General features: G+C 40.8%; 2 protein-coding genes across 3 annotated transcripts in view; one reads left to right on the forward strand and one right to left on the reverse strand.

Moving 5' to 3' along the window:
- PTEN (phosphatase and tensin homolog) overlaps nt 1-7,255 on the reverse strand; it is a 104,085-nt gene extending 96,830 nt beyond the window's left edge. The window contains exon 1 of one of the 2 annotated variants that reach the window (XM_023225219.2): nt 6,151-7,255. In XM_023225219.2, coding sequence (XP_023080987.1) covers nt 6,151-6,229 — 79 coding nt within the window. In that variant the 5' untranslated portion in view covers nt 6,230-7,255. The remainder of the gene's footprint in view (nt 1-6,150) is intronic. The other variant, XM_023225217.1, reaches the window with a different exon arrangement.
- A 3-nt stretch (nt 7,256-7,258) lies between these two features.
- On the forward strand, nt 7,259-10,435 carry KLLN (killin, p53 regulated DNA replication inhibitor). Its single transcript, XM_023225220.1, has one exon. The coding sequence runs from the start codon at nt 8,199-8,201 to the stop codon at nt 8,739-8,741; it is 543 nt and encodes a 180-aa protein (XP_023080988.1). The 5' UTR covers nt 7,259-8,198; the 3' UTR covers nt 8,742-10,435.
- The last annotated feature ends 15,481 nt before the right edge of the window (nt 10,436-25,916 follow it).

A 25,916-nucleotide genomic window follows, 5' to 3' on the forward strand; every position in this document is an offset into this window, starting at 1 on the left:
AACTTGACATTCAGTTGCAAGACTACTTTGAAAAGCTGAAACTTTCAAAAGGAAATGCTAAGAAATACACCTCTATTGACCAAAGTTTACATAACTCATACTAAGTTTATTACATTTGAGGCAGAGTTTACTTTATAATAAAAATGTATGATAGTTAAACTGACCTATCTTCAACACTAAATTTAAGATTATAACAAAGTTTAAAAATTCTACTTCACTATGCTAATAGGAAGCTTTTGCCTTTTATATCTTAAAGCAAATAGTTTTTGATTGGCATAATTTACTTTGGTCAACAGTTTGAGTAAGCTGAGATTTATTTCCCATTTCTGATGAAACAGCAAAATCACAGACATGTCATACTCGGACTTCCTAAAGGAATACCCTTATTTTTAAAGACACTTATAACTTGAAATAATTAAAATCCTAACATGGCCCAAACTGAGGAAACTCAGTTACAATCATACACCATAAATGAAAACACAAATAACTTCCCTTCATACATAACCTGAAATTACAGTTTTTCAGAGCAGTAGCTACCATGTAAGTATTTACAATGTGGCAGGTACCATGCTAAAGGAATTACTTATATTATCTCACTTACTATCCAAGATAAACGTATGTGGTAGGTTCCATTATCATCCCCATTTTCCAGATAAAATAGATTGAGAAAATCTAAATAACCTACTCAAAGTCATCCAGCTACTAAATGGAAGATCCAGGATTATAAGACAAGCAGCCTGGCTCCAGAGCCCACACTGCCTCCCTAAAATCTACAATGAAACAATGTATACACTTAAAAGTATAGATAAATGTAATACTCAATATTTTAATGTAATTTAAAATAGATCTGACCATATTTAAAAATTATAGAACAATTTTAGAACAATCCAAGGTAATCTTTTCTTTAAAGAAATGAAAATTTGTTTTTAATAAATATTAAGATAAAAGGTTTGCTAACTTTGTATACATATATACACACACACAGAGAGAATTCAAACACTTGTTAGATTCACTGTTCATATTCGAAGTGACAAGTACTGATAACAATTATTTGTATAATTACTTAAAATATAATGCATAAACAGTCTTGTTTTTTACACTATGTGGAGATTAAGAAAATTCCTTTGATGGCAGATACAGCTATAATATCCATCTCTAAATATTCTGAACACTGGCCGGGCGCAGTGGCTCACGCCTGTAATCCCAGCACTTTGGGAGGCCGAGGCAGGTAGATCACTTGAGGTCAGGAGTTCGAGACCAGCCTGGCCAAGGTGGTGAAACCCCATCTCCACTAAAAGTACAAAAACTAGCTGGGCATGGTGGCATGCACCTGTAATCCCAGCTGCTTGCGAGGCTCAGGCAGGAGAATCACCTGAACCTGGGAGGCAGAGGTTCTAGTGACCCGAGATCCCGCCACTGCACACCAGCCTGGGCAATAGAGTGAGATTCCATCTCAAAAAAAAAAAAAAAAAAAAAAATTCTGAACACTGCCAAAAAGTAATGCCTTGAAGATGTCCACACGTCCTAATGTCAACTGTTGCAAATGAAGAGTCTGCCTTAACTATACATAACTAAAACTTCCCAACTAAAGTTAATTCACCCCTAAATTATGTTACTCTTCTTATATTAATAATTGCCAATACTTATTTAATCCAGTGCAAATTATTTTAGAAGAATGAAATTGCTAATATTTCCTCTGCAACCAATGAAAAAAATTCGAAAAACTAGGGGAAAGGTGAAGAGTCAAGTACAATATACTAATTTCACCTTTCTTGACAAATGAAAGTATTTTACATTAGTGAATGCATATATTCAACATGTACAAAGAGAATCATCAAACACAGACCAATATACTTTTAACCACCTACGGAACAATGTATATGTGGCAGTAATATACCCTATAAAAGACTTACAGTTATCAGTTTGCTCAGCAAATCCTTACCAATCTAAGGTCAGTCTAACCTCAACATTATTCTTTCTGATAGCAACTGCATTAATTTCAAAGCTACCAGATAGAAAGCAATTGTAAAACAGAACTGACTACCCCAATCTCACAAATTTCCTAAGTCACTATCTTCAGAACAAATCCTAACATCTTTTCTTACCGAATTTGGACCACGAGATGAACTCTTCAGTGCTGACTTTGAAAATCAAGTTTAACAGAAAAAATGAAGAAAAAAGTAACAAGAGTAAGAACTAATGGATTCTATGTAACAAAACTTCAGAACTGTTTGTTTAACCCAATGGTTTCTACAGAAAAAAAAAAATACATCTCTTAAGCTATGTTAATATCACATTTTCTGGAAGCTAAATCCTTGTAGTATAGCAGAGGCCTCACATTTCAATTAAGCAGAAAATTGTCATATGCATGCAACACTTTTACAATTCTCTTTACAAACTCTGAAGTCACACACAATATCAATAATAAAACTGATTTCCTAAGCTTTTGTCTTACTAAAAAGATTGAGATGAAAATTTAAAAATAAACGTTTACTTCAAGTGAATTAATGTTAAAACTTTGTGAACTGAATTTCCCATAACAAATACTCCCTCCATTAAAAGTCACTTAAGTGATTACTTCAGAAGTAGTTGAAAATATTTTTTTAAGTGTTGCGCTATCACCAAATGAACAAACAGCAAATGGAAATTTGCTGTTTGAAACAGCAAACAGCAAATTTCAAAATAACACTAGAAAATAAGAATTGAAGACTTCTTCACTTTCAAAAAGTAAGCCATTTCATAACACTAAGAAGTTTCTATATTTTATGTGGTTATGAGAAAGCAGATACACTGTTCCACACAAAAATTAAAATATCACCAGTTGCTTTCCCCATGTTATTAAAAATAAAATTCTAAAAAGGTAATAAAGGAACTTTACTATCCTCTAAAACTAAGTTTAAAATGAAGGTGGTTATACCTCACCATATTTTATTATCTTTAATCATTTAGTATTTACTTAGTATATTATAAGCAATGTAAACCTGCACTGATGACTACACCGCTGTGCAAACTTTTACACTGGCAGCAATAAAATTCCTTTTTCCTCACATAAACTGTACATTTCTCCTTTCAGTTGTGCTTTACTCTTGAATAAGTACTATGAAAAATGAAGTTTGCAAGTTATCATATAGCAATTAGGTGGTCCAGTCATGTTTTTCAGGAAATATAACTTAGCAGTTACAAAACAATGTAAAATAAATATTGTGAATAGAATATTTTTTAAAACCCTCATGATTAATTTCAGTAATCACTTACCTTGAGGTAATTTAGGTAACTTCAATAGTCACTGTACTCTCTACAAGTTAAAAGTATTCCCTGAGAAGATTTATTTGAAAAGAGGCAAATCTACGAAACAATAAAAATACAACAGAAGCCTAAAGTTTCCACATACCCCAAATATACTAAATTTTTCTATAGTCTCAAATTCAGCACTATATTTCAGACTAATATTAAGTATATAACCCTACTAACCAATGTTTAGAATAATTTAATTTTCCGATATTTTAAAACTGAATTATTGTCCTCAGTTTTCCTCGGAGAAATGGCTTCATTATTAATCTTTCTTTATCAGATAAAAATACTCCAATCACTACTTTCATAAGGAATTTAACTTTTCACAGGTTAGCTGCTGAAATAAATACTACAACATGCCAAAGACAAAGTCCTTAATGACCATTTTAATGCCTTCCTACCCCCATAAACAGAAAAACAAGCAAACCAAGTACGTTGGAATATCAAAGTTATTGGGAGTGCAATTATCAAAACAGCAAGCACTTCATTGACTTTCCTCACTGACTTTTTTTCATATCAACTTTTGGCTCAATAAAACCACAACTCTAGAAATCAAGTGTTACTAGTCATTTGACACAATATTTGATACTGCTTTCTATGCATAACTAAAAGTACAATTTTAGAGAAAGTTTTAAGTCACATAAATTTCATGTGTAGAGACCCACATACTCTGAGATCAAAGAAAATGCCAGTCACATCACAGCTCACATGTAAAAAACCTGGTAGAATAATTTTAAGGTCTTAATAACCCTGACAATTTTAAATCAAGCGGGAAAAGTAAAAGTAGTGTGTATGTACTTTAAGTAAGTGCTGAAAGAAATCTGTCTCCCAGACAGCATTCAATTATTTTCTTCAGAGGATTTTTTTTCAAAGTTACATAAACATTTAATTTTTCTGTTCCTATATATTTGGATGACTGTCAGTAATTCATGTTAATAGTAGACTGCTTTGGAAGTCACAAAAGAATTTTTTCCATAATTATCTTCTGGGCAAGCGGGTTTAGCCTTAGTAACATTTTTATCTTCCAGTTTAGCCTTAGTAACATTTTCAATTAATACCAACTTCAAAATTTGCAAATACTGTTTTAAAACAATATTATTGACTTAACAGAAAACTAAATTTTGGGAAGCTACTTCTTCAGTAAGTTTTATATTCATTTCAAAACAAAAACTTGGGCAAAATTAACTGTGCACATTTATATGCAGCTAACATAATCCAAGGGAATAAAACCTCTCCCGATATAAACGTCGTCTTAAAAAAAAACTTCCCCACAATTTTTAGCAGGACATATAGACACTGCAGTGTCACACTACCCTTAGACAAAATGCAACTGATACTTGCTAAGAAATAATTTTTATTAAAAATACTCTGCTAGTACTTATGCAATTACATAATTTTAACTAAATATTGTCCACTGCCACAATTCGCATTACCAAACTCATATTACCAAATTTTAGGCCTTGATAGAGCCTAAAATGCTTCAGTCACTCCAGACCAATAACTTCTGTTTTCACATACCTTATACACTGGCCTACCAATAGCTCTCAATTCCTGTCAATACTTTACATTCTGCAAAATGAGGGCCCCATCCCCATTCCTAATCAAAACCAGTCTGTTGTACCTGAAACTGCAAAGATTCATACTTTTCGATGACCACTAACTTTTGAAGCCCGAAGGCCTAACTCTTAGACAACTAAAGCTATACACTGTTAAAATTCTTGGGCTTCTGTCTTATTCGGCAAGCTGACTCAGTAAATTTAATACACTGTATGAAAAAAGCTAACATATCTACAATCTAAAGCTGGAGTAAACCCCTCTTGCCAGCATTTCTGGATATTAGCTAGTAAAATTCACTTGACATTCTACACAAATCAGTGAAATTAACAATACCAAAAGATGTCAGAGAACCTGAAACCTAAAAACGGTGAGCAGCAATTCTGGCATCACAATACTCAAATTTCAAGCATGAACTGAAGTTTTATCTTTGCAATCTTCACTTGCCACACACAATACCCTTGAACCTACACATTGTCATCTGGGATCAAAAATTACTCAATATCCATTCCATGTTTATGACAAGAGCACTGAACATTATACGCTACTGAAGTGCAAATTTCAAGCCCTATCCTACATCACCCCATAGGGAGAGAAAAAGGTAAATATAACAAAGATCTAGTAAGAACGCCTTATAAGGTATATTATGGCACTATTGATTTCAAACTACAAAACTTCTAAATACAGTCCAAAGTTGTAACTTAAGTGTAAAACATTAACAAAACTACTTCTTGCACTCAATGTGCACCATATATACTGAAAATTATTCTGCTTCTAAAGTTATGCAAATCAGTCATATTTTAAAAGAATCTATCAATGCAACCCAGGAAACTAAAACAATCACTGCAAGATTCTGATGCAATATGCATACGTGCAACACTAATTTTCATTTTATTCTGATCTAAACCCTTGATCTAGGGCCTAAGCCAAGATTTAATCGAAATATGCTCAACCTCAAAGCGTCTACTTTTTTGTTCATTTAGGAGACCGGATTACCGAGCTCTCTAATCCACTAACAGCGTACTGTATTCTGTATTAACGGACAATAGCCCTCAGGAAGAGACCGTATAGACAGCCTAAGCAAGCAATCGGTGCCTTGACACTTGCAACCAGGCAAGAGTTCCGTCTAGCCGAACACACCCTAGGTTGAATACACAGAAAAGAAACACAAAACATATGACCTAGCAACTCGACCAGGGTTAAATGTTGTAGTCGCCCAAACTAGGAACATTTTCGCATCCGTCTACTCCCACGTTTTAAGAGAGTGACAGAAAGGCAAAGAGGAGCAGCCGCAGAAATGGATACAGGTCAAGTCTAAGTCGAATCCATCCTCTTGATATCTCCTTTTGTTTCTGCTAACGATCTCTTTGATGATGGCTGTCATGTCTGGGAGCCTGTGGCTGAAGAAAAAGGAGGAGAGAGATGGCAGAAGCTGCTGGTGGCGGGGCTTCTTCTGCAGGATGGAAATGGCTCTGGACTTGGCGGTAGCTGATGCCCCTCGTTCTGCCGCCGCTTGGCTCTGGACCGCAGCCGGGTAATGGCTGCTGCGGCGGCTGCTGGATGGTTGCAGCGACTGGGCCTGCTTCTCCTCAGCAGCCAGAGGCCTGGCAGCAGCGGCAGCGGAATGGGGAGAAGGCGAATAATCCTCGGAACGGCTGCCTCCTCCGGCGGCCTCCGGAGCCCGGGCCACGGGGGGTGCGGCGGCGGCGGAGGGGAGGTTTAAAACCGGCCCGGGTCCCTGGATGTGCCGCCGCCGCCGCCGCCGTGTTGGAGGCAGTAGAAGGGGAGAGACCAACTCTCCGGCGTTCCCAGCCCTGGAAATGGTGACAGGCGACTCAGACCCCCTCCCTGGAGCTGCAGCCGCCGCGGCCGCCGCCGCCGCTTCTCCCCCCCGCTCCAGGAGCGGGAGGTGCCGCCGCCGCCGCGCCTCAGCCGGCTCCCGCCCGAGCCCACGGCTTCCACCTTCCCTTTCAGGAGAAGCCGAGGAAGCGGCTGCACGGTTAGAAAAGACGAAGAGGAGCCGAGAAACGCCGCCGCTGCCGCCGCCGCAGGCCGGCCGGCTCCCCGAGGGCGCTGCCCCCGCGGCTGCTCACAGGCGCTGAGAGGGGCTCCGGGCCGCGGCCGCCGCCGTCTCTCATCTCCCTCGCCTGAGCCCGGCCTCGCCTCACAGCGGCTCAACTCTCAAACTTCCATCATGGCTGCAGCTTCCGAGAGGAGAGAACTGAGCGCAGCCGCGTCCCGGCGCCCGAGCGCGTATCCTGCCGCAGTGCATAAAGAGTCCCGCCACATCACCGCCCGCCGGCCTGCCCGCCCCCTCCGCCGCCGCGCCGGGAGCCCGGGCTCCTCGGGAGACCGAGGGGAGGCGGGAGGCAAACGAGAGGCGGACTGGACCGTGCCGGGCGAGGGGAGGGCAGGGCAGGGGGCGGTAGGCGGGGGCAGGAGCAGTAGCTCCCCGTGCCAGCGCAAAGCCCCCAAGCCGTAGGCTCTACTGAGCATGCCCAGTGTGGCTGCCTAGGGCTCGCTCGGGCCGGTTCCGAGCTGCCAGCCTGCAACTGCACTTGCCGCGGCTGCTTTTGCAGCAACGCGAGGCGAGGATAACGAGCTAAGCCTCGGCCTCTGCCCAGAAACCCATCCGGAGGCAGGGTAGGCTGTTGCGGGGCAGGGGTGGAGGACTGATGATGAAAGCTGAGATGGGTGCGTTGAGCAGTGTCACTGATTTGAGTCTCAGGTTACCTGTGCACAGGTGGAAAGGACCAGGTGACCACGCTGGTCAGTGTACAGTGAAATGCAGTGACGGTCCCTGCAAGGGGAATACCCTCCCCCCTGCCTCTGCCCCTGGATTTCCGCGGCGTGGACTGCATTCGCTCTTTTGCATCGCTGTCGATCACAATCGTTCGCAGAGATTTGACTGTAGCAGCCTTTGCCTAGAGATGCCTCCTTCCCCCAACCCTGTGTCCTCAGGATGTCAGTCTTAGCACAAAGAGCAACCTGCTATTGTGTCTCCAGCGTGCATCACCTCATCCGGCTCCCTTGCAGCGCCCCACCTCTCGCTTCCCCGGTAACTCGGCTCGTTTGCCCTAAAAATGAAAGCTCTCAGCCGAGCGTGCTGAACGTGAACACATCGCCGTTGAATTTCCAGGGCCCAAAGGGCACCTATCTAAATGAACTGAAAGAGGATCCCCGTGAGTAGGACGCACCCCGCAGCCCTCTCCTGCGCCCGCTCCGGTGCCCCTAGGAGAGTAGAGCATCTCTCCCCCTCCGGCTCCAAGTCGGTTCGCCGCGTCGGACTCAAGCTCGGTTCTTAGAGACCACCTAGCCCCGCCCCCCCTTGGCCTCCGTGAAAATCCGGCGGGATGGATCGCCCGGGGCCAGGCTCCATGCGCCCCGGCCACACCATGCACGTTCGGGGTTACCGGGTTGAGTGGAAAGTACGGAACGGTAGGAAGCTGCAGCCCAGCGAGTGGGCGGGGCGAGGAGACCTAGGAGGGTTCAAAAGGGGGTGGAAGGATACACGGGCAACAGTCGGAACTACTTTCCGAAGGAGGTCACGTGTGTTCCTAGTTGGGGAACTTTCCAAATTCCCACTCCCCAGTGATAGCTCCGGAGGCAAGTACTCTTCTTCTTTTGCTCGGGGTGTTCTCGCCTGGTGCAGGCAGCAGAACCCCAGCCCTTCCCGCGCCGTGGCGGAAACAGGGACTCGGACCAGCCTCCGAAAGGAGCGCTGTCGGGGCTGGCGCTTGGGGAGCTGGTTACACAAGCACCCACATCCAAACACGTGCCCCCGCCTCCCCGCCTGCTGGCTGCCGCCGATTCTTACAGAACGCGGGGAGAGAGTCCCCAAGCTGGTCCCATTCCTCGCCTGCTACCCTAAGAGCAAGCCAAGGACGGAGACCTGAGACTCCATGCTCTAGATCGACCTATACTGCGTCTTCCCAAACGTGGGAAAAGGAGCTGGGCGCTAGGGGTCTCGGGCCTCTCCCTCGCTGATGCCCTGCCCCTTAGGGTGAACCCTTTTAGTTCTGTGCTTGCGGGTATCTCCTGCTGCAGCCCAGAGCTTGCATTCTCTGATGTTGCAACAAACGTCCAGTCACTACCCCTGAGCTGGTGAGCGCGCCCCACCTACTGTAGACTCAGCCAAGTGACTTATCTGGTCTGAGAACCTCGTCAATGGCCGTCAGCCCAGAACAAACCTGTCAAGTCCGCTTACAGCCCCGACTGGGCAGACCTGTCGCCGTGAGAGAGCTAATTCAGAAATGCAGAGAGTTGGATCGCGCTCCTTCTACCCCGCACCGCACCCGTCCAGGATCTACAAAGCAAGTAGTCGACCCGCTTAAAGAGAATGAGCATCAACACCAGTCTGGGAATTTATTATTTTTTCAATTCCCTTAGGAAGTAGAACTCCAGTCGACAATTTGAGTGAAAAAATATCTAACGAGACCTAGGTTGAAGCACTGAGTTGTTTTTCAAACTTTTGAGAATGAGAATCAATCTGCATGTGTGTTCAATAATTGTAAGTGCCTAGGAAAGTCTAAAGAGGATTTATGCTGTATTTGAGAAAGAGGACTGTATATGTGCACATCATAGTTGCAGGCAACCTGTGAAGACTGGAAACCCCAAGAGACCTAGCGCAGAAAGCCACAGGCCATTACCTAACTCTGGGACTACTAATTAAACCTGGGATATTTACAGTGTTCTTAGAGATCTCTGAGGCTCCGTAAAACTTTGCACTTATATACAGCATTTAAGATAGCTCTACAGGAGTTAACAACCTGCTGAAGCTTCAGTGTTGATATTTATTGAAGGCTGGTTTTGTGCATAGTTCTGGTCAGCTTGGGAAAGGCAAGGACCACAGTGGAAAAGGAAATGGAAAGCAACCGGAAAAGAATAAAAGAAAGGCCTCCAGTTGGTTTCCAGAGATGCAGATACTATCCACATAGCCTAGGGTGAACTACAGATTTCATTATTCTATAAATAACCAAGGATAAGGAATTACTGATGTCTAGGTGTTCTACTAGATTGCAGGGTAAAAACCAGAGCTGTGTTTAATTATCAATTACTGCGTGGTAGAAAAAGGGGGAATGAAGATGAACCTTTAAAAGGGGAGTAGATTAGAGAGGGGTAAAATGTCTCACATTTGTTTCTCAGGTTGCTGATCTTGTCCCCGGAGTCCCTGTTATTAGCACTGCCCTACTCTGCCCCTCCCCTAGAGCCTACCCTAAGTGACAATTAGTCTCGTAGAATCTGAGAACCTCTGAACTCCGCTTTCAGGGAAGAAAATGAAACAAGGGTGCATTCCTGTCCCTGGTGTGACAGGGTCCTCTTGGATTCCATGGCACAGAGTTACTCTGGAGCAGAGAGGATCTGCATCACCAGCACTCAAGTGCTGGAATATGAGACCAGCCTCCAAGTACTTCCATCTGGCTGAAAAAAGAAAATGGGAAATGGGTTTTGCTGCTTCTCTAAACATCAGGTCCCTCTACTTCTCTCTAGTGGTGAATGAAAGGATCATCAATGTTGGCAGATATTTGGCCAGCCCGACAGCAACATCAGGTGGTTATTAGGAGTTGCTGAATAAAATCCTCCTTCTGTTCATAGTGTTGTTTCTGAAAGAAATACTACTGATGCATCCTTTTTCAATTTTTTGTTTTTCTGTACCTTTCTACCCAAATGGCTGGCCCTATCTAAAGTAAACAAAGTTTCAAAAATAGTACTTTTTTAAAGTTCAATTGAAAATACCTGCTTGGCTGTACAGATATTACAATACACTGGTCTCCAAGCACTTCTTCTTTTTTTTTCTTTTTTTTTTTTTTTTGAGACGGAGTCTCACAGGCTGGAGTGCAGTGGCATGATCTCTGCTCACTGCAACCTCCACCTCCCGGGTTCAAGCAATTCCCCTGCCTCAGCCTCCCGAGTAGCTGGGACTACAGGTACACACCACCACGCCCGGCAAATTTTTTGTACTTTAGTAGAGACAGGGTTTCACCATGTCGGTCAGGATGGTTTCAATCTCCTGACCTCGTAATCCGCCCACCTCGGCCTCCCAAAGTGCTAGGATTACAGGCGTGAGCCACCGCGCCCGGCCGCACTTAGTTCTTTACCTGTCTGGATTCAGAACCAGAATACCATAGGGAGAAGTAGAAGTTTATAATAAAGGGAGAATTATATAAAGCTTCAAGGTGACTGTAGATTGATTAGTGAGCATGATAAACCAGCTTTAATTATCGTTTCTAACAGCTGATTCCAAAACTCTATTGTTACTACATTAAAATAATGTCCAAAGAAAATATCTTTCTTATTTTCTTTGATAAGCAAAATGACCAGCAATTTGATGTGGACGATATAAATACTTGATGTGCTCTTTGTAGGTCCTCTGCTAAGATGTCTTTTGTGTAAACACTCTGATCGCTATAGTGCCTTTCTCATCTCCCATACACTGACCTTTCAAAAAGGGATCTAACTCAGTAGCTTTAATTTTTAAACAATCTTCTCTATCTCTGTCTAACTACTGTTTTCTAAATAATACAGAATATAAAAATATAATCATTGGACTGAATTTAAATCCATTCTTCCAAGAGTCTGGGGTTTTCCCCTTATTTCATTTATCCTAATAACAAACATTATTGTTCTTTCAATACAGATCATTTTAAGACATTCTCCAAAAGGCACTACTGTGGGTCATACAAGTAACTGTATTCTAAAAGAGAATTTCCTATTATTGTCTACAAGCTTCCCATGTCCCAAATCTCTCCTGAAGCTATTTCAGATGCCACGGTGTCATCTTTCACATCTTGGTAGAGAGATGTGCTGTATGAAATCATCATTCTCAGAGAAATAAGGGTTGAGTTGGTTGCTCCTGAGAACCACAGAGCAGACCAGGTACTCACTGTGTCCAAGTGGCATTCCGAAATTTTGTCTTGGACCATGGAGCAATACAAATAAAAAAGACCTAACATGACAAGACACCTTTGACTATGTTAGTCTCCAAGCTAACACTGGCTACCAGTTATTCCCCTTAATACTAACTCTAGCCATATGGAACACATAGTTTGTTTTTTAGACCTCCCAATAATAGAAAGAGGTAATTCCCATATACCAGCAAATATTGGGACACCTACCAGGTGCTTCACAGAATAACCTGAATTTTTTTTTTTTTTTTTTTTGAGATGGAGTCTCCCTCTGTTCCTCAGACTGGAGTGCAGTGACATGATCTCAGCTCACTGCAACCTCTGCAGAATAGCCCGAATTTGTCTAGGTAGAGGGACATTGAGAAGGAGCCAAGACCCAGCTCTGCCTGACTCCTACAATTTTCCTCTGCAAAACATCCTTCTGGCCTCTGAGGCATCACAAAAAAACAGCACCTTTTTCAAAAAGAAAATGCATGGGACAAACAGCCCTGGAGCATGAAAAAAGGCAGACTTACAGCTTATCTGCTTTTTCTTTCCTTCTTTTCCCTTATCAAGACTCCACACACTCCAGAATCTTTTTTTGTGCATCCTCTTGAGGGTAGGGGATCTTATCCCAATTCATTTATTTAATGATTCAATCAATAAATATTTGGGAGCCTATTAAGTGGCAGTACTGTTCTAAGCTCTATGGACAGAGCAGTGACTACTATGGCATATAGTGTTCACCGTCATGGAATTTAGTCTGCATTGAAAACTTGACTTCTATGGCTGACGTTGTTACAACCTCTTCACAGCCCATAGAGTAAAGGTAAAGCAATAGAAAATACCCTGACATTTTATAATTACATTGTTTTGTTTTTGAGACAGAGTCTCGCTCTGTTGCCCAGGCTGGAGTGCAGTAGCACAGTCTCAGCTCACTGCAACCTCTGCCTCATGAGGTGCTCAAGCAGTTCTCCTACCTCAGCCTCTCGAGTAGCTGGGATGACAGGCATGCACCACCATGCCTGGCTAATTTTTTGTTTTTTTAGTAGAGACGGGGTTTCGCCACATTGGCCAGGCTGGTCTTGAACTCCTGGTCTTAAGGGATCTGCCCTTCTCTGCCTCCCAAAGTGCTGAGATTACAGGCATGAGCCACTGCACCCAGCCGGATAATTGTTTTCAATTATCTATTGCTGCATAAATTGCCTTAAAACTTTCTGCTGTCTTCCTCTTGGGACCTAGGCACTGTGTAAAGAAGTTTGGGCCAGACCACTGAATGATGAGCAACCACAGCAAGAAAGGAGTCCCTAACTATTTTAGCTACTTTAACTGAGGTCCCAGACATGTGGGAAGCCATCTTGGACATTTCAGACCCAGCCAAACTCACAGCTGAATAAAGCACATGTCTGACCTGAACTGATACCATGGGGGCCACTTAAAACTTAGTGGCTCAAAACAACTACCACCATTTACTTCCTCACAATTCTGCAACTGGGGAAGGGCACAGCTGGACAGGTTGGCTCCCTCATGACATCAGCTAGGGTCTGACATGTGCTTTATTCAGCTGTGAATTTAGCTGGGCCCGGGGTGTCCAAGATAGCTTACCACATGTCTGGGACCTCAGCTAGAGTAGCTAAAAATGGTTAGGAGCCTCCTTTCTTGGTGTGGTTGCTCATTATTCAGTGGTCCAGCCCAGGGTTCTTTACACGGTGCCTGGATCCCAAGAGGAAGACAGCAGAAACTACAGGGTCTCTTAAATCCTGGGTTCAGAAGTTCCAGAATGTCATTCCACCTTATTCTCTTGACCAAGCAAGTCACAAGGACAGCCCAGATTCAAAACGAAGGGAAAGATACTCTACTCTTTGATGGAAGTAGCAGCTGGGATAAGAGAAATTGTTGCCAGTCAATTTGGGGAATAGTCTATCATGATCCATCCTCCCGCTACAACAGTATACATATGCACATATATGCACGTGTGCGCACAAACACACACACATGACATACAGAATACATTCACTCCCTTTCTCCAAAACTATTATTCTGTATAGCATCAGTGTTAAAGTTCAAGATCTAGTAATATATACCAGGATCAGATGTGGATGAGGCATTTCAGATGCAGCTTCTCTTCATCTGGAGACCTGTTAACTAAAAGACAAGTTACATACACAACATACAATACTGAAAAGGGGATAGGATAACTGCAGTAGACACGCCTGTTTGAAAATGGGGAAAATGGAGGGCAAATAGCAGTCATTAGTCCATAGCAATTCTGAAACCCTGCCAAGCACTGTTACCAGTCCTCTGAGGATCAAGTTCCCCATTAGTACCTAGGTTGGCCTCCCTCAGAATAGTTTCCCAATGCATTGTTCTCAAGAGCTCTTAGTTCCTCTGGGGTCTAGACCAGGATCTCTGAATCAATTTTCCTTTTTCATAAGAAACTGCCTTCCTTGAACAGAGGCTTCAGAAATAACACAACATATCTACAACCATCTGATCTTTGACAAACCTGACAAAAACAAGAAATGGGGAAAGGATTCCCTATTTAATGAATGGTGCTGGGAAAACTGGCTAGCCATATGTAGAAAGCTGAAACTGGATCCTTTCCTTACACCTTATACAAAAATTAATTCAAGATGGATTAAAGACTTAAATGTTAGACATAAAAACTCTAGAAGAAAACCGAGGCAATACCATTCAGGACATAGGCATGGGCAAGGACTTCATGTCTAAAACAACAAAAGCAATGGCAACAAAAGCCAAAACTGACAAATGGGATTTAATTAAACTAAAGAGCTTCTGCACAGCAAAAGAAACTACCATCAGAGTGAACAGACAACCTACAGAATGGGAGAAAATTTTTGCAATTACCCATCTGACAAAGGGCTAATATCCAGAAGCTACAAAGAACTTAAACAAATTAACAAGAAAAAAATCAAACAACCCCATCAAAAAGTAGGCAAATTATATGAACAGACACTTTTCAAAAGAAGACATTTATGCAGTCAACAGACACATGAAAAAATGCTCATCATCACTGGCCATCAGAGAAAGGCAAATGAAAACCACAATGAGATACCATCTCACACCAGTTAGAATGGTGATCATTAAAAAGTCAGGAAACAACAGGTGCTGGAGAGGATGTGGAGAAATAGGAACGCTTTTACGCTGTTGGTGGGAGTGTAAACTAGTTCAACCATTGTGGAAGACAGTGTGGTGATTCCTCAAGGATCTAGAACTAGAAATACCATTTGACCCAGCCATCCCATTACTGGGTATATACCCAAAGGATTATAAATCATGCTACTATAAAAACACACACACAAGTATGTTTACTGAGGCACTATTCACAATGGCAAAGACTTGGAACCAACCCAAATGTCCATCAATGATAGACTGGATTAAGAAAATGTGGCACATATACACCATGGAATACTATGCAGCCATACAAAAGGATGAGTTCATGTCCTTTGTAGGGACATGGATGAAGCTAGAATCCATCATTCTGAGCAAACTAACACAAGGACAGAAAACCAAACACCACATGTTCTCACTCATAGGTGGGAACTGAACAATGAGAACACTTGGACACAGGGCAGGGAACATCACACACCAGGGCCTGTCGTGGGGTGGGGGGATGGGGGAGGGATAGCATTAGGAGATATACCTACTGTAAATGACGAGTTAATGGGTGCAGCACACCAACACAGCACATGTATACATATGTAACAAACCTGCACGTTGTGCACATGTACCCTAGAACTTAAAGTATAATAAAAAATAATAACAAAACAAAACAAAAAATAAAGTAGATATAAATATAAGTGCAGAACTGCTTTGAGTGGCTACGCTGGGCACATCACTTGTGGGTTAGCCCTGCTCTGCAAGGAGCACTACCTCTGCTGCGGTACACTGCCGCTTCAATAAAAGTTACTACCACCACCAAAAAAAAAAAAAAAAAAAAAAGAATTTGCCTGCCTTTTACAGTTAAATAACTCTCTCACCCTGCTTCCTGCCTGTAGGAAGTTGGGGGCTTGGAAGGTTTTTCATTTTGAACTGTCTCTTCCTTAGTCCAAGCTGGTGCAATTTTATCCATATAACTCTTTAAAATTTTGTGACTCTTACTGGAGTTCACTTCTTGCCCACAAAGCAACATCTATAATTCTTTCAAAAACAAACCTCTCTGCCTGTAGTCCTAGCACTTTGGGAGGCCAAGGTGGGAGGACTGCTTGAGGCCAGCAGCTGGAGACCAGCCTAGGAAAATAGTGAGACTCTGTCTCTGAAAAAAATTAAAAATTTAAATTTAAAATTTAAAAAAACCTCTCTCTACTATGGACCTGTAGAGGTAACTACTGTGGGACAACACTTAAGATTCTTAGAAGACCTTTTGTCTAGATGAGGGCAATATCTTAAATATTTTAGAGGTCTTAGCACCGAGTCTTGATAGGATCTTTACCTTGAGGCCAATTCTACAGGCAGGCCCTTGAGGCCATTTCTTACTTTGAGAATCTTTCTGGCATAAAAAGACTCTGCATAAAAATGGGATAGTTCCTTTTTTAACACATCTCTGTCTCTTGTGATATCATCATACATCACTTGTGTATCTTTGTACATCCCTAAAAGAAGCCAACTGTCACTCTGAACATTCAGCCTGAATGTTGCCAAATCCACAAGTTTATTAGGTATACTTTCTATCTTCTGTGTTTTACCATATATCTGGCCACAAGGGTTGTCAAACATTTTGCTGCTGCTAACACCATTTCTCCAACCTTCAATAGCAATTTTCTCACTGCTCTTACAGCTCTATTACAAGTCTTTTCCCCAGACTAAGGAGACATATCAACTAAAAGCAAGTGAGGGAACCTGGATTAAATGTTGGAACAGAAAAAGAACATCACTACAAAAACAAGTGAATTTCATATAAGGTTTGTACCTTGTGTTAATTTCCTGGTTTTGATCATTGTTCTGGGGCTATTAATAAGTTATTGGCCCGGAACCATGGCTCATGCCTGTAATTCTGACACTTTAGGAGGCTGAAGTGGGAGGATGGCTTGAACCCAGGAGTTCGAGACCAACCTGGGCAACAGAGTGAGACCCCCCCCCCATCTCCTGAAAGCAGGGAATTTTTTTTTTTTTTTGGCAGAATCTCACTCTGTTGCCCAGGTTGGAGTGCAGCAGTGCAATCCCGGCTCACGGCAAACTTCACCTCCTGGGTTCAAGCAATTCTCCTACCTGAGCCTCCCAAGTAGCTGGAATTACGGGCACGTGCCACCACGCACAGCTAATTTTGTATTTTAGTAGAGACAGGGTTTTGCCATGTTGGCCAGGCTGGTCTTGAACTCCTGGCCTCAAGCGATCCACCCACCTCGGCCTCCCAAAGTGCTGGATTACAGGCGTGAGCCACTGTGCCTGGCCAAGAACCCCATCTCTTAAAAAAAAAAAAAAAGAAAGAAAAAAAAGGGAGCTATTAATACTAGGCCTGCTGGATAACAAGCATACATAAACTCCACACCAGGTCAGGCATGGTGGCTCACTCCTGTCATCTCAGCACTTTGGGAGGCCAAGTGGGTAGATTGCTTGAGCTCAGGAGTTCGAGACCAGCCTGGGCAACATGGAAAACTCATGTCTCTACAAAAAAATACAAAAATTAGCTGGACATGGTGGTGTGTGCCTGTAGTCCTAGCTACTTGGGAGGCTGAGGTGGGAAGATTACCTGAGCTCCAGGAGGTCAAAGTTGCAGTGAGCAGTGATCGCACCACTGTACTGCAGCCTGATGACAGTGAGACCCTGTGTCAAAAAAAAAAAAAAAAAAAAAAAAAAAAAAAAATTCATACCATTTTTGCAACTTTTTTCTAAGTCTAAAATTTCTTCTAGGCCACACACGATGGCCCACGCTTGTAATCCCAGCACTTTGGGAGGCCAAGGCAGGCGGATCACTTGAGGTCAGGGGGTTTGAGACCAGACTGGCCAATATGGTGAAACCCTGTCTCTAAAAAAAATACTAAAATTAGCAGTGAGTGGTGGCACATGCTTGTAATCCTAGCTATTTGGGAGGCTGGGGCAGGAGAATCACTTGAACTCGGGAGGTGAAGGTTGCAGTGAACCGAAATCACACCACTGCACTCTAGCCTGGGTAACAGAGCGAGACTCCGCCTCAAAAAAAATTATTTTAAAATAAAATATTTAAAAACCAAATTAGTTAGGCATGGTGGCTCATGCCTGTAATCCCAGCATTTTGGGAGGCTGAGAGGGAAGGATTGCCTGAGACCAGGGCAACATAGCAAGACCCCAGTCTCTACAAAAAAAAAATAATTAGCTGGGCATGGTGGCATGTGCCTGTAGTTCTAGCTACTGGGGAAGCTGAGAAAAGATTCAAGGGAGGGGAAACAGACTCCATCTCCTTTTGCTGGGAAGGGTGGCATGTGTGTAGAGGCATGGAGGAATTGTTGGTGGCCGTCTTCCACAATGACCCTAGTCCTCTCCCCTATAGATAACCCCCTAAACAGACCATTTTACATCGTCCTTCTCTCAGGTCAGTTCTGCCTAGAATATCTGTCATTTAAGAATCCGATCAGCTGACAATTTGATTAGCAACGGAATGTTTTCAGTTGTTTTCTATTTTGCTCCTTAATCTTCCAGTTTCTTAACGTGCTTACTCATCTATTTTACATGTATAATTCTACTCTAGGACTAATATATTTCCCAAAAGATTCATTAAAATTCAATGAAATAAAACAAAAGTGATAATACGTATATATACATGTGTTTGCATAAATACACAGAAATTATCTGGAAGAATTAACAGGAGATGAGATAACACATTATCTCTGAGGGCAGGATAGAAAGGGAAGGATAGAGAGGGATCTTTCAAGGAAGATAAATTTCTCTTTTTATTTATTGCTTTTTATATGGTTCAAAGGTTCTTTACAATGATTATTACTTTTATAAGGTAGAAAGGTGATTTCATCCATTAGAATTAAAACTAAATATATATGTCTATTATCAAGAGAATGTTAAAAAAAACCAGGAAAGAAGCTTGATTCTAATTTTATTTTAAAATAAATGAGCACCCTAAAGAATTTCCAGAATTTAAGCATAAAGGTCTGTTTGGTGTTTGCTGGACACCATAGGAATACATGGGAATATCTGCCATAAATGGTACATGGTAGAGATGTATGGTAGACAGGCTGTATCTTATCCTGAATACCCTTTCTTCCTCAGATCAATGGTCTTGACCAGATCTATTTTTCACTCTTTGTACTATTTAATAACTTTTCCTGCTCAAAGAAAATGTCCTCCAAAAATAATCATATGACAGCACAGTACCCCGCCTTCTTCCATTCAATAGAGTGGCAGACTGCTCTATCATCCAGCGCATAATAGCTAGAAAAAACTTCACAGATCTGCTAGTTTACCAATCTCATTTTACAAATGAAGAAACTGAGGCCCAAAGGGTTTACATGCCCCAGATTACATAGCAACTCAATGAGGGATCCTCAGTTAGAGTCTGGAGAATTCCCTGTTATACCCTATCAGTGAATAAAGATGGTAAGAAAGTCTAGCTTGTATAGAAACATAAACGAGTTAGTTAGAAATTTGACTAGAGATGGCTTTTAATGCCATTTTCAAGGCTTGGAAAGGAGTGAACAAAGAAAACAAGGAGACTGCTTAAATAGAGATGATAAATAGGGTTTGGGATGGAGAAAAACAGGTATAAGTGAATGAATGATTCCCGATGTTCACTCTCTAACCTTAAATGTCCTGAAATTAGCCCATGATGCCTTAGTACCTTAAGGATCACACATTAAAACATGAATAGCCACATGTTGCAAATTTGTTTCTCCTCCTCAGTTCCTAAGATTACTGGGAGAGTGTCTTTCAGACAAGAATATAAAGGAGGCAGCCATTATATGTGGACCAAAGACAGAAAAGGGACTCTTTCGAAAGGAAGGAAATACCAAACCTACAGGGAGCAAGGAGAACGCTGCCACCTGCTGAAGAGTTGGAGTCAGTGAAAATGCTGCCATGCAGTTACAGTCAGCACCTTCATTATGGCTCAAAATTAGAGAACCTCTTCGCAGTCTGAGGCAGGTCAGTGCTGAGAGAAAGCTTAATTCTAGATTTAATCAGGCCAATATGTGCTGGAGAAAGGTTAGTTTGTCTCTGGTATGAGGTGGTAGAGGTCTGCATATCTGCTTCTCTTTCTTGCACAAATATTTATGCTTATTAGCTTTGAATTTTTTCCCAAAACCTAAATTTCAAAACACTAACATATTCTCGGATGAGTCTAGATAAAAGTGATATAAGAAATGGCAATACAAGGAACTTTATTCAAGTAATGCATGCACTAAGTTAAAAATTCTCCAGGGCTCACCACTATCCTTCCCTACATAAGTGACTTCCCCCCTCCCCCCCACCCCCCCCTCCGCCACGCCCCACCCCCCAGAGCTTTCCATTTCTTCTTCTTCTATTCACATACAAATATACACACACACACCAAGGACAACTGCAGGAGAGGGCTGGGAGAAAGTTGCCAATCCTTTGTATAAGGCCTCAGTCTTTACCTTCTCATCCATCCTTCCACTCTCCTTTCTCCTGCCCTGTCTTGCCATTCTTTCTTCCAATCCCTATTTTTCTCCTCTTGACCTCTATCTTTCAAGATTCCCCTTATGAATATACAAGAAACTGATATGGCTGAGAGATCCCGTGGGAAGGTGATATATATAGGACTGCCAAGTTACACAACTCCAAGGCCACAATTGGTATCATATGTGATGCTGTTGTTTTGTACCTTTTGATTTTTCAACCATATAAATGTGTAGTAGCTTTAATTTATATTTAATCTTTTTGAATCTGACCTTGGTCCCCAACGGTAGACCACTGTTTAATTTCATGGTTACACTAAATAATGAAATAAAGCAGTTCTAGACCCTGCCCAGTTATGTGTCTCTTATTAAACAATGTTTTAGGATCAATAGAATAAGTTCAAAAAATACTCCTATTGTGATTTAGATTTTTCTCTCTTATAGGAACTTCAGAAAGAATACCATAGAAAAACCTAATGTTGTCAGAACTAGTTTAGGAGGGAAATTTTAACTTTTCTAAATACAATAGAACAGTTCCCTTTTGTAGATTTTGGTTACTTAATTGTACTAAATGTGTTATATTTCATTTGTTTTTTTGTTTTTGTGATGGAGTGCCCAGGCTGGAGTGCAGTGGGGCAATCTTGGCTCGCTGTAAACTCTGTCTCCCGGGTTCAAGCGATTCTACTGCCTCAGCCTCTCAAGTAGCTGGGACTAGAAGTGCACACCACTATGCCAGGCTAATTTTTGTATTTTTAATAGAGACAGGGTTTCACCATATTGGCCAGGCTGGTCTTGAACTCTTAACCTCAAGTGATCCACCTGCCTCGGCCTCCCAAAGTGCTGGGATTACAGGTGTGAGCCACCGCACCTGGCTTAAATGTTTATATTTATTAAAGAAGGTACAGGTTTGCACTGCAAGGAACTCTAAAGAAAAATGAAGTCTGTAAGGAAAGTCATGGTACTTGAAAATTAATTTGGGAATATTCCACATCCTTAACATAAATTTTAAGAAGTCAGGGAACTGGGAGAAAGCTAATGGATAGAAACCAACCATTTTCAGAGAACTAAAAATAACCTCATTTACATACATGGCTCTGAGCCATAAGTCATTTCTGAAATTTCTTTTCTGGACATGGTATCTTTGTCTTGGCTAGCTCCCAGGGTACAGCCCCAGGCCATTGGCTGCTCCCACTCTTGGGACCACTCTTTTCCTATATCACCTGTTGAAACAAGTAAGAGGGAGGACTTAATTAAGATGTGCTTTATTCTTGTGTTCTTGTAGACTTGTTCATTGTAAAATAGGATTTTCTCCATTTCAAATCTTGTTTATTTTACAATGTTGTGGCATTTCTCCTATTAACTGGTCAACTTTTCCTTATGACTTGAATTTGGCACGTTAAATGTTCTCACTCCTTTAAAGTAGAATTAAACTGAGTCCTACTTGAGAATGACCATTATTCTGTTTTTGAAATGTACTGTCCTTTGCAACTACATCCAGAAATCTGCAAACCAAAAAATGTTTGCCCTTATTCTTTTTTGTCCTTTACCTTATTCAGGGCAAATATTTTCTGGTTTGCAGATTTCTGGATGTAGTTACCTTGGTGGTTTAGTGGGCTTGAGTTTGTTTCAGAAGCTAAGTCAAGCAATCCTGACCCCTAGTTCTCCCAAACTGCACAAATTATATCTAGTAACCTTCTCCACTAGACATGTGTTTATTTTGCAATTAATAAAGGGTAAAGAAGGCCTTAAAGGCATTTGTGCTTCAGGGCACTCAATGTAAATGAATTACAGTGCTCTTTGTATAACATCTTGGTTGATGGTAGACTAATGATGCCCTTTAAAGAAAGAAATGTGGGAATCATGAATAAAAATACTTCCAGAAATTATCAAAAGCCACATTATAGAAAGAAATTTTGTGTCTCATAGAACACTGATGGATTACTACTCATTGGTCACTAGTTATTTGAATAAGGCGACCAAGGGATTTTCCCAAATTTAGAAGATTCCTATGACTTACATATATGGACCTTCAGAGGGACTGTTCCTGAGTCTTTGAGGGGCACAGCAATGTCCTCAGTGATGTGGCTTCAGTGAAACAGTCACACAACTTAGGAGACTCCAACACAAGCAATTCCACTTTTGGGTATAAGCATCAGAGTAGTGGTCTTCAAACTGGAGAAATAAGGTTCTTAGTTTCAAGAGAATCAATTCCAGATCTTTAACTTCCATATATGCTTTCTTCTAAACCTGATGTGCCTGAGAACTAGTGTAGTCAAGTGGACCTAGTAGTTCCATGTTCCCATCTCCCCTTCCACAGTGCCCTTTATCCCACTTTAAAAGGGAAAGGAATACTCCTCTCCATCTGAACGCTGAAATGATGTACTGCCGGAAAGTGTAAAAACCTGCAAGGAGCTAAAGAGATCATCTGCAATAATGATATTGCTGCTAAGTAGCTGAATAATGTATTAACAAACCCTTTTAAAAGTTAACCTGTTTAATATTAATTTTTTTTTCTGGTAAATTGAAAGAGAACCTATTCAAACTATTCATTGAAAAATCATTAAAACTAAGATCACTAAGTGATGTGTGACATAATTTGGGAAGCTTTCAAATAAATGAGTAACATTGCTAAAACAATTCCTCTCACTCACCATCTACTTATGTGAATAATATTACTCAGTGTTTATAATATAAAAGCAAAAACTAGGGATAAATGATCTAATGCTGAACTTATCTCCTTCTAGGAATATGTAAAATTCATTTATGATGTATAAACCAATTTTTTAAGCCCAGCTGATTTTTTTATATTTAATAATTATCAAAATTTAAAAGTATTTACTTGATTATACAAAAATACTAATGATAATTTGGAATAATTTTTAACACTGAGGAGCATTATGGTCAAGAAAGTTTAACACAATTTAAATTTTTATATAAAATTTGTTGCATGGAAATATGATACAGTCATCATCAATAAAAGATATCCACACATAATATATTTTATATCCAAATAAAAATCTGTATCAAAATTGGAAAAAAAATTCAAGTTCAAAGAGAAAAAAGAATGATGTGAAATTTCCCATTGTAAAGAAAGCTTGTTCATTTTTTAAATGTTTTGATGGATAATGGCAACAAATTACTATGGTATTTATGAATATTGGATACATTTAAGAATTCTACTTTAAATGCTACATAGGCCAGGCACAATGGCTCACGCCTGTAAACCCAACACTTTGGGAGGCTGAGGCGGGTGGATCACCTGAGGTCAGGCGTTCGAGACCAGCCTGGCCAATACGGCGAAACCCTGTCTCTACTAAAAATACAGGTGAAACCCCGCCTCTACTGAAAATACAAAAAAATTAGCAGAGCATGGTGGCAGGTGCGTGTAATCCTAGCTACTAGGGAGACTGAGGCAGGAGAGAATAGTTTGAACCCGGGAGGTGGAAGTTGCAGTGAGCTGAGATCGTGCCATTGCACTCCAGCCTGGGTAACAAGAGCAAAAACTCTGTCTCAAAAAAAAAAAAAAAAAGTTACATAACTAGGAAATTACTTCCTTTGCACCTACTTAAACTTACAATAAAAATGTTCAATTCTAACTCGACCATGTGTAAGGAGGAAAAGTTTTTCCAAGTTGTCTGTGGGATAAGCTAACAAAAAAGTTTAAAGACCCTTACTCTAGCAAAACTGTCATATACTGAAAGCAGAAACACGTATAGGGAAATTCATGTAAATATTATTTAAAACAGCAAAAAATTAGAACCTAAATGTTCCATATAGATAAATCAAATGTGATATTTTCATACGATAAAACATTATACAACAGGTTAAACAAATAAATTAGATGAATTTATCAACATGGAAATACTGCAAGCTTTATCAGATACTAGTTAAATCTGATTCTCAGAATTACATTGGGCTCATCCTTCTTTCATTTCCCATTCTTCTCATGACAGAGAAGCCCATCCAGAAAGTAGAATAGGTGTGACATTGCCCAAACTTTGGCCCTGAAGCAGAGAACTCTGAGTGGGTATGTAACATGATCATATCACAGTTCTAATCATGGAGCCTTCATAGTTATGTAAGGTATTTTAATGACTACACTTGCTGGGAGTGGAAGGGAGATTAAACGGCTCAAATAACCAATTAGGAGGAAAAGGATTCCCTCATCATCTAGTCTTGCGTGACATAATGACGTTTCTGTCAACAACAGCCCGCATATGCCAAGGCAGTCCCATGATTATAATGGAGCTGAAAAATTCCTATCGCCTTGTGAACCTAGCCATCCTAACGTCATGGAGTAAGCATTACTCGCCGTTTGTGGTGATGCTGGTGCAAGCAAACTTACTGCGCTGCCAGTCACATAAAAGTATGGCACATTCAATTATGTACACTATGTAATACTTGATAATGATAACAACTGTTAACCAGTTTATGTATTTACTATACCATACTTTTAATTGTTCTTTTAGAGTGTACTCCTTCTACGTCAGCTCCATGTATGTTACTAACTCTGAGGAGCTTCCAGTGGACAAAATGTGGATGTGGAAGACAGTGATACTGATGATCCTCACCATGTGTAGGCCTGTGCTTACATGGGTTTTTGTGTCTTAGTTTTTAACAAAATAAGTTTAAAAACATTTTTTTAAATTAAATTTAAAAATTAATTTAAAAATAGAAAAAGCTTATAGGATATAAAGAAAATATTATTGATATGTAATAATTTATTACTTTGTTATTATTTAATAACTTATTGAAGAATTTTTTATCAATTATAGCCTAGTGTACGGTGTTTATGCAGTTTACAGTAGTGTACAATAATGTCCTAGGCCTTCACAGTGACTCACCACTCACTCATTGACTCACCCAGTGCAACTTCCAGTCCTGCAAGTCCCATTCATAGTAAATGCCTTATACAGGTATACCATTTATTTTTTATACCATATTTTTACTGTACCTTTTCTATATTTAGGTATATTTAGATACACAAATACTGACTATTATGTTACATTTGCCTACAATACTCAGTATAGTAGCATGCTGTACAGGTTTGTAGCCTAGAAGCAACAGGCTATGCCACATAGCTTAGGTGTGTAGTGGGCTACACCACCTAGGTTTGTGCAAGTACACTTTATCATGTTTGCACAAAGACAAAATTGTCTATGGATTCATTTATCAGAACAAATCCCTGTTATGTGACACATGGCTATATTTGGAACCTCTGCTTGCCTGGAAAGAGGAAGTAAAGTACTTATTTACTTACATATGAATGATGGATAAAAGAAATATTAGTGATTTCACAAATATCCAATGGCGAGATAAGTGAAAATGACTCTTAGCAAGAAATTAATTATATATTAATAAAATCAGTTGTGGAGTTATTTTCTGTAGGAAAGCAAAATCCATACCATAATGCCCAGTAGTAACAATTAAATTGTTTGCTTATTCATATGAATTCTATTCTACTCTTTCTGTTTAGGGAAATCTGCTTAAACATTTGAGTATTATTTTATTGTCTTTTCTTTTTTTTTAAATTAAAGGTCGCTTACTAGTCTGGTTTCCATTAGTGGCCATAACCAAGGGAGAGGAACCAGCTGGTGTGGGAAGG

This window comes from Piliocolobus tephrosceles, chromosome 9 (assembly GCF_002776525.5).
Source record: "Piliocolobus tephrosceles isolate RC106 chromosome 9, ASM277652v3, whole genome shotgun sequence".
Classification (NCBI taxonomy): domain Eukaryota; kingdom Metazoa; phylum Chordata; class Mammalia; order Primates; family Cercopithecidae; genus Piliocolobus; species Piliocolobus tephrosceles.

Coding starts and splice junctions, on each gene's coding strand:
- KLLN (XM_023225220.1), top strand. CDS start 8,199: ATGGATCGCCCGGGGCCAGGCTCCATGCGCCCCGGCCACACCATGCAC.